Genomic DNA, 14,548 nt, shown 5'->3' on the forward strand with positions numbered 1-14,548 from the left:
CCACCCATCTAGGTCGTTGCAGAGCACCGAGCTGAGCTCCTTGTGCTGTTTTACACATGGTAGCGTATTTACGTCAAACCTAATCTCCCAGTTCGTCCCACCCTCCCCTTCCCGCCCTGTGTCCACATGTCTTTTCTCTATGTCTACGTCTCTATTCCTGCCCTACAGATAGGTTCATCTGTACCATTTTTCTAGATTCCACATATATGCGTTAATATATGGTATTCGTTTCTCTCTTTCTGGCTTACTTCACTCTGTATGACTGTCTCTAGGTCCATCACATCTCTATAAATGACCCAATTTTGTTTATTTTTATGGCTGAGTAATATTCCATTGTATATATGTACCACATCTTCTTTATCCATTCATCTGTCATTGAGCATTTAGGTTGTTTCCATGTCCTGGCTATTGTAAATAGTGCTGCAGTGAACATTGGGATACATGTGTCCTTTTGAATCACGGTTTTCTTGGGGTATATGCCCAGTAGTGGGATTGCTGGGTGATATGGTAGTTCTATTTTTAGTTTTTTAAGGAACCTCCATACTGTTCTCCATAGTGGCTGTATCAATTTACATTCCCACCAACAGTGCAAAAGGGTTCCCTTTTCTCCACACCCTCTCCAGCATTTATTGTTTCTGGATTTTTTGATAATGGCCATTCTGACAGGCGTGAGGTGATACCTCATTGTAGTTTTGATTTGCATTTCTCTAATAATTAGTGATTTGGGGGCTTCCCTGGTGGTGCTGTGGTTAAGAATCCACCTGCCAGTGAAGGGGACATGGGTTCGAGCCCTGGTCCGGGAAGATCCCGCATGCCGTGGAGCAACTAAGCCCGTGCGCCACAGTTACTGAGCCTGTGCTCTAGAGCCCACAAGCCACAACTACTGAGCCCGCATGCCACAACTACTGGAGCCCATGCTCTGCAACAAGAGAAGCCACTGCAATGAGAAGCCCGCACACCGCACTCACTGCAACTAGAGAAAGCCCGTGCACAGCAACAAAGACCCAACGCAACCAAAAATAATCAATTAATTAATTAATTAATTTAAAAAATAATCAGTGATGTTGAGCATCTTTTCATGTGTCTCTTGGCCATGTGTATGTCTTCTTTGGTGAAATGTCTATTTAGGTCTTCTCCCCATTTTTGGATTGGATTGTTTGCTTTTTTGATATTGAGCTCTATGAGCTGTTTGTATATTTTGGAGATTAATCCTTTGTCCCTTGCTTCATTTGCAAATATTTTTTCCCATTCTGAGGGTTGTCTTTTTGTCTTGTTTATGGTTTCCTTTGCTGTGCAAAAGCTTTTAAGTTTCATTAGGTCCCATTTGTTTTTTTTGTTTTTTTTTTTCATCACTATAGGAGGTGGGTCAAAAAAGAGCTTGCTATGATTTATGTCAGAGTGTTTTTCCTATGTTTTCCTCTAAGAGTTTTATAGTGTCTGGTCTTACATTTAGGCCTTTAATCCATTTGGAGTTTATTTTTGTGTGTGGTGTTAAGTAGTGTTCTAATTTCATTCTTTTACATGTCGCTGTCCAGTTTTCCCAGCACTGATGCTATGTTGCTTTTAAATTGCTTAGTATTTTTCTTTATCTGCTTATCTTATTTTCCTAAGTAGATTATAAGCATCCTGAGAACAGTACTACATGATCAATTGTTTTAGTCCATTAAGAAAAATTTGCTGAGTAGCACTGTTAGGTATTGTGGGATATATAAGACAATTTCTATTCTTAAGAGATTATAATCCAGTAGTGAGAAAAGACTGGAACACATGAAACAGTAATAAAGGCAGCATATCTTATACAGTACTTAGTACAGTTTTATGTACACATACACTAGGTCATAAACACCTCCTCATTAAGGAGAGGTTTGCATTTTATTTTGATTCACTTTACATGTATTTATTATGCACTTGCTATATGACAAGCAGCGTGCATAAAGGAAACAAAAAGAAGATACTCTCTACTGCTGGTCCTTGTATCCACCAAAGTGGCTGGCTCATTGCTTTATATATAGTAGGCAGTCCATAAAAGTTATTTGTCAAAGAGTGATCCTGAAGTTTAACATTTTTATATCCATAAGGATTCTAAACTCTAGAAGTAATATTCTTCCCTTACTGAGTCCTCAAATAAAAGTCTTTGGCCTCTAAAGATCTAGGTTTGACTTACTACTTTATAGATCTTTATCAATAAAGGAAATAACAGCTGTGTAATAAGAGTAGATAAAGGGTGTGTTTTAATCTTGGAATAATTATGGTTTCCAGTTTTTGGCATTCTCATTCAAATACTTAGTACTTGTTAGATGAAGTATGAATGTTTACGCAATGTGTCGATTATAGTTGGCCATCCTCTACATCCAAGGATTCAACTAACCAAGAGTTGAAAATAGTCCACAAAAAAATTCCAGAAAGTTCCAAAAAGCAAAAGTTGAAATTGCCGCAAGCTTTCAACTCTTTACATAACATTTACATTGTATTTACAACCATTTACATTGTATTAGGTATTTTAAGTAATCTAGAGATGATTTAAAGTATACAGGAGGATGTACGTAGGTTATAATCAAATACTACCCCATTTTATATAAGGGACTCGAGCATCCGCAGATTTTGGTATCTGCAGGGAGTACTAGAACCAGTCTCCCACAGATACCAATGACTTTTCCCCTAGAAATTTTTTCTCAGAAGAGTTTTTTCAGATTTTTGTTATAGTCTTTTTGCCTTGTCCAGTTCATTCAATCCACAAAGATAAATTGGATCTTCTCCTTGTCAGGCATTGTGTCTCCTATGGATACTATATATATTATGTAAGTCTGAATTTTTCTTAATCCCAATAGAGAATTTCCCATGGTTTAGCCATTGTGTATAATCTGTGTTTTGAATTTTATTCTTCCAATCATTTTTATCATTTGAACATATGATTTATTGTAAGGCCAGGTCTTTATTTTTATGTCTAGAGATCCTACCTGCTTATAAGAAATAAGATAAGAAAGGCAAAAAAAAAAAATCATTGAACTAAAATGCAGTGCTGAACTTACTTGTTTTCATTATTAAATATAATAGATGATCTCCTAAGATTGTACATGCTCATTTATTTGCCAGTCTCAATGCAAGACCAAGGTATTTATCGATTTTTTTTTTTCGATATTTTTTATTGTTTAGTATGGGAATGCTGCTCGGAGTTCTTCATTATTTTTCTTGTATAAACTACACCTGTGATTCTTCCTTTGATATGTCCAAGTTTTCTTTAAAATAGAACAAAAACTTGTTTGGACATCTCCAGTTTACTTCCTCTTTACACACTCACTGACATCTGTGTCACCCTGAATGCTTAGGGCATGGACTATTTTCTGGTATATCTACAAATTTCTGTTCCTATCAGTTGAGTAGAACTGAGTTTTCCTTGCTAAGAGTCATAAAGAGTTGTTTCAAGGAAGTAGAAGTTGTTTTAGGGAACTTCTGTATTCAGATTAATTTGTCTTTTACCTTTCAATAACTAACTGTGTTAGTAATGATTAGGTGCAAATTGTAAGCATTTCATCTAATTGACTATAATTATATTTTCACCTAAGTTGGTATAATTACATTTATACAACTAAATCTTTTCCTTTGTTTTACTCTCTTGTGTTGTATGTAATTTGTATGAATGAGCTTATTTAAAACTTCTATATGTAAAAGTTTGTTGGAAGGAGGTTTGATCCCTAAAATTTTCTTAATGCATCTTTAAAAATTTAATCATCCTCTTAGAAATCATTAGTAGATAGAACTTTTACCAAAAGTGGTACTGCAAAGAATATTTGACAAGTCTCCACCATTTAACTTTGTTTTGTAATTTTAAAGGGATGAAATAGTAAGTTTTAGATGAGAATTGAAAAAGAAAAAAATTTTAATGGGGATGATTGTACATTTGGATTATGTATTGATATAAACATAATAGTACCTACTATTCGACAGATACTACTCTAAGTGATTTATATATTAATTCATATACCTCTCATAGTAAACTTTTGAAGTAGGTACTATTGTTGTCCTCATTTTCCAGAGGAAATTGTGGCACACAGGATGTTATATAATAGACCCAACAACAACCAGCCTACTGGCAGAACTAGATTAATCCCAGACAATCTGGCTCTAGAGTCTGTTCATGAAAAAGAATATAACAGTGTTAGAATTTATTTCAAATGCTGTTTATTTTGTAATTGTGATTTTACTCAATTGAATTGAATGGTTGCTAAACACATTTGTTTTTATCTCTTCTAGGAATGAAATTTAATGATTTTTCAACTCCACGTGCCTCACCCAGAATCTGTCTTTAAGGCATGGACTCTGTCTTCTTAGAGCCAACTTTGTGTAGCCCCTTTATAATTCAATTCTTTGTTAATTAGGCTTTTGAACTTTTTCCTAAACATGAGTGGGGAACAAAGGTTGTCCTTGCGCTAACTTGCTGAGAAAAATAACTAGGCCCCCTTTTCAATAAAAACAGATGTTTTATGTACTTGAACTAGTTTATTGAGATAGTTTATAGTTCAAGTTGACAAAGCTGCCTGTACCTGGGATTAAATGACAAAAGTGTCTTCACACAATCATCTGTTATTGGTAATGGCTCGGAATATGTATTTAAGAAAAACTTAAGATAAATCATGTCAGATAAGATTTTAGAAGTATATTTGAGTCACTCTGTTTCTTTCCATATATGGCTTAATAGACTGACCATATTTAGTCAGATATTTCAAGTTAGCAAGTCATGTGTCTCTTAATGTGCTGCATGTGTTAGCTTTCGATTCTCTTAGCAACAATATTTTCATGGGCATATCTGCCAGTTTATTGTGTATGCTTTGTAATATTCAGGAGAACACTGAACAATTTACAACACAAACTTGAGATTCCTTTATAATATATGTTTTACAATGATGTTTTTGGCATTTAATTTATATTTAAACATTTCAAAAACTTATTACATTTAAACAAAATAAAGGCACAAGCACATTTAACATTAACTGCTTTAGGTATTAACTGCTTTTAGGTATTTGATGTTTCTTAAGTTATACTGACTTAAAAACAAACATTTAAAATCAAAATCGGCAACATTTCATTTACTGGGGAATAGCTATTCCTATATGTTAATTTTTTCAAAGAGCCAGGGCAGTCATCTTCTTAAAATGGAGAAACTTTAAAAATTAACCATTTGTCCTGAGGATCTTTTATCTTCACTGTCAAAGAATTACTCATAAGATGGCAAATAAGACTCTGTTCTGGATCCTGCCCTACCTTTATCCTCCCCATATGTGATTTAGCATCTTCATACACCAGGAAGTGTTTGTTACTTGTTCATATGTTAAGTTTAGGTGTAGAGCCTCTCCAGGAAGTATTACCTGACTACAACCATTCTTCTTTAGTTCCTCTCTTCTTGACTTCCATGGTAAGAAGTGTACAGCCATATAACTGTATTTATCATATTCATTTTGATATTTTTATTTACTTGTGTATTTGTCTTCCATACTAGATGATGAGCTTCTTGAGAACTCTCTATAACTGACTGAATAAAATACCACAAATGTCTTTGTCCTCCAAGTAGAATATACTGATTATAATTTAATTTTAACCTTTCTCTTACTATTTTCATGGAAATCACTTCTCTACATTCTTTCCCTGAGTGATTTTAGGTCCCATTATTTTAATTATTACCTTAATGCAGGTAATTCCCAAATAGATATTTTTAAGCTGTAGATCTGCGTATTCAGGTGGCTACTGGATATGCATCGTTAGATAAGTATACAGACAACTATAATCAATTCAGCATATCCAAAACTAAAGTTATCTTTCTTCCTCCAACCTGCTCTTCGAACGTGTGCTATTTGTTTTCATGAATGACCTCTCCCTGTCCCTCGCCCTTCATATCCAATCTTTAATTAAGCCTTGTACATTTTCTCCCAGATTTCTCTTAATATCCGTTCTGAGTAACTGGTGTTGCTCAGTTCAGGCTCTTCTCTCTTCATACCACTTCCAGTAATCTTTCTGAAATACTGATCTGATCATGTCAACCCTCTGCTTTTAAACTCTGAATAGGTTTTTCAAACATCATCTACCTGAAATTCTACAGTGTTTTCTCCTACTTACTCCTACTGCTGAATTGAGCCACTATTACTGATGGGAGTGTAGCAGGTTTTCTTGATGAGTAGGATTAGAAAGTATGTTGAAAACCACCTCTAATGTCAAATCCTGTCATCTTTGCATTATGTTCAGATTTTTTTACCTGCAATACATTCAGACCTCTTACCACCTAGCCTTATTCTCTTTTATAACTTGCAGATACTATCTACCACTGGATGACTTTCTGTTCATTTATTCCATACATTGTTTAAGTCATAGTGCATCTGCTTAGTGAAGTTCCTTCTAGTTGAATTGCGAATTGAACAACAACTGTGTAATCTTCAAAAAATGTATTCTCCTTTATGGACTGTCTTAATCACAAGATCTCTTTATGTTCCCAGTGATATTTTAGTACTTTCTACCCACTGCTCTTATACCCTTACGTTGTTGTTTATGGACTAGCCTCCTATACTATGTGATCTTTTCCCTTCATTGTATTTCTAGGGCCTTAGCATATATAATTTTTAGCATATATAATATGAGGAATAGCCAGAGAAATTAGGGATACTTAGCCTATAAAAGAATATGTGAGAATTTGAGCAGTGGGGAGAACTCAAAATATTTAAAGATTATCAGTTAAAAGAGAGATTCCATTTGATACATGGAGCCTCGGGAGGCAGGGGATAGAAATTAAAGGAAGACATGTTTTAGCATGTGCAATTTAGAGAAAGATAAAGTGCTTTATACTGGAGATAATATACAGTAGGCTTTTAATACATGGTAGCCTATTTTTTTCTTTTTTTTTAAATGAGGTATAATTTGCATACAATGAAGTACACAGCATATAATTCAGTGAATTTTTACATATATGTATGCCTATGTAAAAAATCAGAAAGGTAGGGAACATTTCCAGTCTTCCAAAAAGCTCCCTCGTGCCCCTCCTGTTATTTCCCCACAAATTTACCAGGATTCTGAGCTTTATAACCAGGGATTAGTTTTGCCTGGAAATTTACAGTTTGTATCCTTTGTGTCTACTTTTTTCGCTCATGTATTATGTCTGCAGGGATTATCCATGTTGTTGAAGGTAGCATTAGTTTGTTCTTTTTGTTTGTTGTTCTTTTTTCATTGATGTATAGGATTCTATTACATGAGTAGACTCTCCCCATATATACATACATCCCACCCCATTTATTTATCAATTCTATATAACTTCAGTAGATACTGTCAAATGGTTTTCTGAAGGGGTTATATGAATTTTATACTTTTATCAGCAATTAGTTTTTTCTCCATATCCATACAGTAGATTTAATATTTTTCATTTAAGAATCAAGCCTTAGATTTTCTTTTTTTTTTTTTTTTTTAAACATCTTTATTGGGGTATAATTGCTTTACAATGGTGTGTTAGTTTCTGCTTTATAACAAAGTGAATCAGCTATACATAGATTTTCTTTTTATGTAAACACTGCCTATTCATTGTACACATTTTGAAAATAAAGAAAAATTTAAAGAATAAAAATTATTCATAGTCACACAACCAATGATAATGACTATTAACTTATATATTCTTCTAGTCTTTTGTGTAGATTTTAAAGTAAAATTAGAATCATATTAGGCAAACTGTTTTGTATCCTTTTTAAAAAACTTAATATATTGTGAGCATTTCCCATATATATTATAATTTCTTGTTTTAATGTTTTTCTCCATTTTTTAAAAACAATAATCATATTTGTATTAGAAAACATTTATCAGGTAGAGTTTTATATTTTTATATCAATGATAAAATCAGAATACTGTTTTGGAGCCTGTAGGAATTAAAAGAGGTTGAGAGAGAGGAGAATACAATTTAATATCTTTTCTCAAGGAAAATTAATGCTTAAACTTATAAATAGATCTAATATTATTTCAAGCCACTGTGAGTCATTAGCTATCTCAAATAACATTTTATAAACTACTTCATAATACAGTAGAATTTTGATGTTTCTTGTTATTAGATAGCTGTGGTTCTCAAATCTCTCCTACCCTTTAACCACTGCTCCTTGAAAAACACAGTTCTTTTCCCAAGCAGTATATACTTAAACTTTGTATGAATGTTGTTTATATATACTCATTTACCATTTGCTATGTGTAAAGTACTGTTTGGGCACTTTGGGATCTTGCCTTCAGATTGCCTGTAACTTGTTCCAAAGGGAAGAATCATGGATATATAAGAATGTTAAATATGTTAGGGAATTTTAGAGATATGTAACCCACCAGCTTCTCTCCTCCACTTGAAAGACAGAGCCCCAAAAGTTTAAATTACTTGTTCACAGCTATAAAATCTGTGGCAGAGCCAGAACTAGAGCCTACAGCCAAACACTTGTCAGTGTTTTTCCACTTTAGGTGTAAAGTACTTTGTCCTTAGTGCTTTTCTTGACACCAACTTTGTCATTTTTTTCCCCCCTAGGAAAAAGCTACTAAAACTGTTTTCTTTTGCTTCTGTGATAGATATAGGAAAATTGGTTTTATTTATACAGCAAGCACTTATTAAGTGCCTAGAGTGTATGATATCCTGTTTCAGAGACTGCAAAATAGGTGAGAAATAGTTGCTGAAATAGGAACATCTGTGGATATGGTGTTAAGTGTGGGAGGAGCTTATTTTTTGGAATCTGAACATCTGTGATAGAATCTCAGCTCTATCATTTCCCGTCTCTGTGGCTTATTCAGGCTACTTGATCTCTTTGAATCTTAGCTTTCTTGTTCATTTATTCATTTATTGAGCCCCTACCACATGCAAAGAATGGTAAAAGGTGCTGGGGATACAGCAAAATTCCCATTCTCATGAGGGATTTTGTGAGGATAATATATACAAATCAGTAAAATAGATAAAGCACCAATCATACTACTTGGCACAAAGTAAGCATTGAAAAAAGTTCCCTTCTTATTTACTATAGGCTGCGGTCCTCAAAATTTTTCATCTTAGGACCCCTTTATACTCTTAAAAATTATGAAGGACTTCAAAGAGCTTTGTTTCTGTGGGTTGTATATATTAATATTTACAGTACTAGAGGGTAAAACAGAGAACTCTATATATTTATTAATTCATTTTTAAATGAATTAAAGCAATACTTTACCCATGTTATATAAATGGCATTTTTTAATTAAAATAACTAATTCATTTACTCCTGAAATCTTGAATTTTATCATTGGCAACAAATACTGTTAGTTTTTTTTGACAGACTTTGTTCATTTTCAAGAAAATTTCTGCCAACATCCAAGTTAGACTAACTATAGTTTGCCATTTAAGTAAAAATATATTCCATAATGGCCTATATGGGAAAAGAATTTTTAAAAAAGAGTAGATATATGTATAACAGATTCACTTTGCTGTACACCTGAAACTAACACAGCATTGTAAATCAACTATACCCCAATAAAAATTTTTTTAAAAAATGATGTTCCATGGAAAAAGTGGCTAGATTGGCTTGCAAATTAATTGCACAAGTGTTTTTCCTCAGGGCAGTCATTATATTTGGAAGAAATGCTTTATGCATGCTTCCTTATTCCACGGAGTACTTAAAAGATGTATATTCAAGAGTCAAAATTTAATAAAATTCATAGTTTTTACTGCATTGTCAAGGACATTCATAAGTAAAAATAGCTTGGGAAAGAAAAAAAACCTGTGAGTGCAGAGTGGTGAATACAAGGACAGTAAAGTGCTGTGGGGTGGTTTTTTTGCCACTGCCTTGATTTATTCTTAGACAGAAACATATTTACCACTAGTGCTTTTGCATCCTCAAGTGCACATGTCAGCACAGTGAAAAGGGGAAATACCATCTTAGTATTATTTTGAAAATAGTTTTGACCTTGTCACCTCCCTGAAGGGATCCCACTCCCTGAACAGACCACAGGTTGGGGACCACTGCTATAGAGGATATGATTGGTACTTAATTATAATGTTTTGATTGTTTCCATGTTGACATGTACTTGTTTTCCTCGTGGGGTTGGCATAAAAAGTCTAGTCACATACAGTATTGTTATATGGGTATCTAAGCAAGGACTATTAAAATTTAGGTAGTACCATTGGCCTACTTCATAGCAGTACAATCAAGATGGCAAGAGACTACCTTATAGAAAATATGTTAAAAAAGCTTCAAAATAGGAATTTTATTCTGTTGATGTGTTGTTGGGAGTATTCAAAATTTTTCTAATCCTGCTTTCTGTTTTGTTTTTAGGCTTGCATTGATGACAATGTTGATATGGTGAAGTTTCTGGTAGAAAATGGAGCAAATATTAATCAACCTGATAATGAAGGCTGGATACCACTACATGCAGCTGCTTCTTGTGGATATCTTGATATTGCAGAGTAAGCTAGTTCTGTGTTTGTTTTTATCCAAATACTATTTAGAGACTTGAGATTTTATAGAAATTGTTGTTATAGATAAATGAGTGAACTCTTATATTACCTTAATTCATAAAAATAATTCTTCCCAGGAAAGAGAATAAGTAGATCATGGGAATCCAAATATTGTCTCTTGGTGTGAGATCATCTTCTTGTCTCCCTACCATCTTTGACTTTTGGTACTTTAAATTGATATCAGTAATTGTACACATTCTCCAGCCCCATCTCCTTTTCTTTTGAGTACATGTATTGTCAAATGATTCAAGGTTAATATTTAGCAATCTAGTATATCCCTATGTAATCATGAATTGTTAGGGGAAATTAACAACAATTCTGAATTAGGTTACTTTGCTAAAGAAAGAATATGATACATAATTCTCCAATTATTCAGTATATTTATGCTTAGTTTTTATTAAGATTGTTTTCTAAAAACATGAAAATTTAGTGAAAAATAGTCATTGTATTCTTAACTACCTTTAATAGGGGAGTACTTTCTGAGAAAATTTGATTCTTGAAACATTTAACAAGGAAGTATACATGTCCTGACAAAATAATTTTTTCATCAAATTATTTTTTCTTGTTGCTGTGTATCCAGCACCATAAACATTTTTAATGTCTATCTGCTCGCATCAAAGCTTATCAGCTAATAAATATTGAATAAATATGGTAGTCCTACTCTGTGAATCTCTCTTAGTAAGTCTTCATAGTTTTATTTCTTTGTACATTTCATGCACACATACACTGCCTGCCCCCCCCACCGAGTCCCCATGTATGTTGGAGATACAGTATACCAATTTAAAGGAGAGGCAGTGTTTGGTGAAATGAAAAGTGCTCTGGGAATCAGAAAATCTGAGCTATTTGACTCTAACACTGACTGTGCTACACCTTTTGATAATTTGTTTCCTCTTTCTGGGCTTTGATTTCTTTATGTGTAAAATGAAGGATTCTTTTTGCCATTGTAAATCAACAGTGGTTATTCATAATTTTAATTGTGGTTCTCTTTATTCCTTTCTGTTCTTTTCATGCTCAACAAAGGGCTTGGATTTCATCTTCATAGAAAGAAATAGCTAAGGTGCATTTATCTTCAGCTGTCCTTAAATATTTGGTACTTAGGTTCTTAAGTCAACTAATGTGGATTATGAAGGCTTCCTCAACCACTCTCAAGGGGTATGACCTTGGGCAAGATGCTTAACTTTTATAATCGTCAGCTTTCTCCTCTGTAGAATGGGAATAATATTTTCTAGATTTGTTGTGAGGGTTAACTGAGATAACCCACCAAGTATAGTTCCTGGCACATAGGAAATACTCAGTATGTATTAACTTTTGACCATTATCTTTTTTATCTTTTTGGGAAAATGAAAACCCAGCTTTCTTCAGATGTGTAATCCTGTGTTTCCTTTTTAATTCATGCTTCTGAGTTTGAAAAGACAGTAATAATTGTCCTGAATAATTTCCTCTTGTAGACTTGATTAACAACCCATTGTGTCAGTTGGGATGATTTTAGATGCAAGTAACAGTATCAAACTTAAACTGACGTAAAGAGAAAGGGTACTTGTTGTACAGGATAATACACAGTTTAGAGGAAGGGCATTCAGGTTTATTTATTAAGCTGCTCAGTGCTGTCATCAGGACTTGGAGTCTTCAGGTGTTTTCTTCTCCTGCCTTTCCCAAATATAGACTTTATTCTTAGCCTTGTCCCCTCCTGGTTACAAGATGATTGCCACAACTCCTGAATTGTGTTTTTACATATGCACATCCAAGAGCAAAATAAAAAGTGGTTGGGGAGTGGAAAGTATCTTCTCCATATTCTGTGACTGTCAAGGAGGGAAACCTTCCTTAGAGAGCCCTCTGACTATAGCAGATTTCCCCTTAAGGAACTTATGTTGGCCTGGGCTTGGTAATTTGCCCATGTCTTTGCTGGGAGAAGCAAGTATCTGGCATATTCAGTTTTTTTAATGCCAGGAAATAAGTGTGAGGAGGGTTGGGCAGTCTGCTGCAGGTGTTAATAGTTTCAGTAGAGTAATACAACTTTTCTTCTTTTTGGAAGGTGGGATACGGAATATGTGTTTCATAGGACTTATACAAACAAAAATGACCTATTTTGACCAAGGTTGACTATAGTTTTGCTGATCTAACTACCTTTATATAGGCATTTATGGCATTAATGGCTGTGGTATAACTGAAGTATAATTGACCCTTGAACAACACAGGTTTGAACTGCGTGGTTCCACTTATACATGGATTTTTTTGAACAGTAAATACTTCAGTACTACGTGATCTGCAGTTGGTTGAATCCGCTGTTGTGGAACCAGGAATACTGAGGAACCACAGGTACAGGGGGTCTGCTTATGTGGAGGGCCAACTATAAGTTATTCACAGATTTTTAACTGCAGGGAAAGTCAGCACCCCTGACCCTCATGTTGCTCAAGGGTCAACTATATTTAAATTTATAGTTTTTTTGAACAAAATTAAAATTAAGAGAATGATGACTTTTCCTTTTTTGCTCTTTCTGCCCTCTGAGATTCTTTTTTTTAAATAATGATAATATTTTTATAAAAGACCGTTCAACTCTCGTATATACTGGGCTATTTGTTAGGTGATGATTGCCTAAAACCCTTCTAAATGCATGATTATTTTCACCAGCATTATCTCTTTCAGTAATTAATTTCACTAATGAGTGAGAGAAGTTAATGAAATCCAAAATCCTAGTTTTCTTGGGTCTAGAAAACATATAGCATGGTGGCTTAAGAGGTAGGGTGAAAGATACCTACCAAATCAGAGCATTTATAGGGTAAAGGAAGGCCCTATTAATAATGACGTAGAGACAACAGTTGTAAACCATGGGGTCACTCTGCTAAGTGATGTATTTGGAGTTAAATTTGTTTGCAAATCCTGGTTCTGCCATTCTCTACCTTTGTAGAGAATGTAGATTAATATTATTTATAAAATGGGAATGATCTGGCTTCTTCCTAGCTCTTGTTTCTCATATTGCTTTCTACATTTTTTACTGTCAATATAGACTACATTCAGTTCCCCAGCATTCCCTGCTGGTTCATATCATTGTGTCTTTGCTCATAGTGATTCATTTGCCTCATTTCTTTACTTGACCAGCTACTACCAGACTTTAGCAGTTTGTGTTAGAATCACTTCTTCCAGAAACACTTCTAATGTTCCTGGCTGATTCATCATCATCTCTAACATATCAGTTGTTTACATGCTTCTTTACCAACTACATTTTGCACAGAATAGTACTAATTGAACCCTATTGAACTGAGAGGTAAAACAAAACAGTGAAGCACAGATAGTTCACTATGAGGATTTGTGGATGATTAGGTAGGATACAGCAAGTTCCAAATTTTTGACCTCTGTTGGAGACAGTAGAACAAAGAATGTGAGGTTGCAGTTTAGTTTCTAGACAATTAACAATTTCACATCTGGTCTCTAGCCTAGCAAAAGCCAAGTGAATAGATGAATGATAGTTCTTCATATTCTGGCTCAATTTTCTCACATTTTCACCAAAATAATTACTTTCAACATCTCCCTGCTATGAATAAGGTAGAAGTCTTAGGGAAAACCAAAAATAGAGATTGTTTAATAATGCCCCTTCACCAGAGTGGATTAGAGGAAGAATAAATGAAGTGAGTTTGGGGAGCATAGTGTTAATGGTCAGTATATGCATTGTTTTACTATTTACTGATGGATCAGATATTGAAATGTATGCATTAACATTATTCTCTTCCTTTGGGGTGCTGAACTGACAGTGTTACACTCTGAATCATGTCCCCACAAAATTCATATGTTGAAGGCCTAAGCCCCAGAACCTTGGAATGTGACTGTATAGATGGAGATGATTAAATTAAAATGAGGCCCTTAGGGTGGGCCCTAATCCAATCTTACTGTATCTTTATAAGAGGAAATTTGGACACAAAAAGTGGCACCAGGGTCTTGCACACAGAGAGAAAAGACAACGTAAGGACACTGTTAGAAGGTGGCCATCTGTAAGCCAAGGAGAGAAGCCTCAGAAGAAACCAAACCTGCCAACACCCTGATCTTGGTCTTCCAGCCTCTAGAACTATGAGAAAATAAATT

The 14,548-nt window shown here is 34.3% G+C and overlaps 1 protein-coding gene across 3 annotated transcripts in view; it reads left to right on the plus strand.

Annotated features, from left to right (window-relative positions):
• Positions 1-14,548, plus strand: part of PPP1R12A (protein phosphatase 1 regulatory subunit 12A) — a 150,112-nt gene that overhangs the window by 49,744 nt on the left and 85,820 nt on the right. For all 3 annotated transcript variants that reach the window (XM_065887844.1, XM_065887846.1, XM_065887847.1), the window contains exon 2: positions 10,293-10,423. In XM_065887844.1, coding sequence (XP_065743916.1) covers positions 10,293-10,423 — 131 coding nt within the window. The remainder of the gene's footprint in view (positions 1-10,292; positions 10,424-14,548) is intronic.

Source organism: Phocoena phocoena, chromosome 11 (genome assembly GCF_963924675.1).
Source record: "Phocoena phocoena chromosome 11, mPhoPho1.1, whole genome shotgun sequence".
NCBI lineage: Eukaryota > Metazoa > Chordata > Mammalia > Artiodactyla > Phocoenidae > Phocoena > Phocoena phocoena.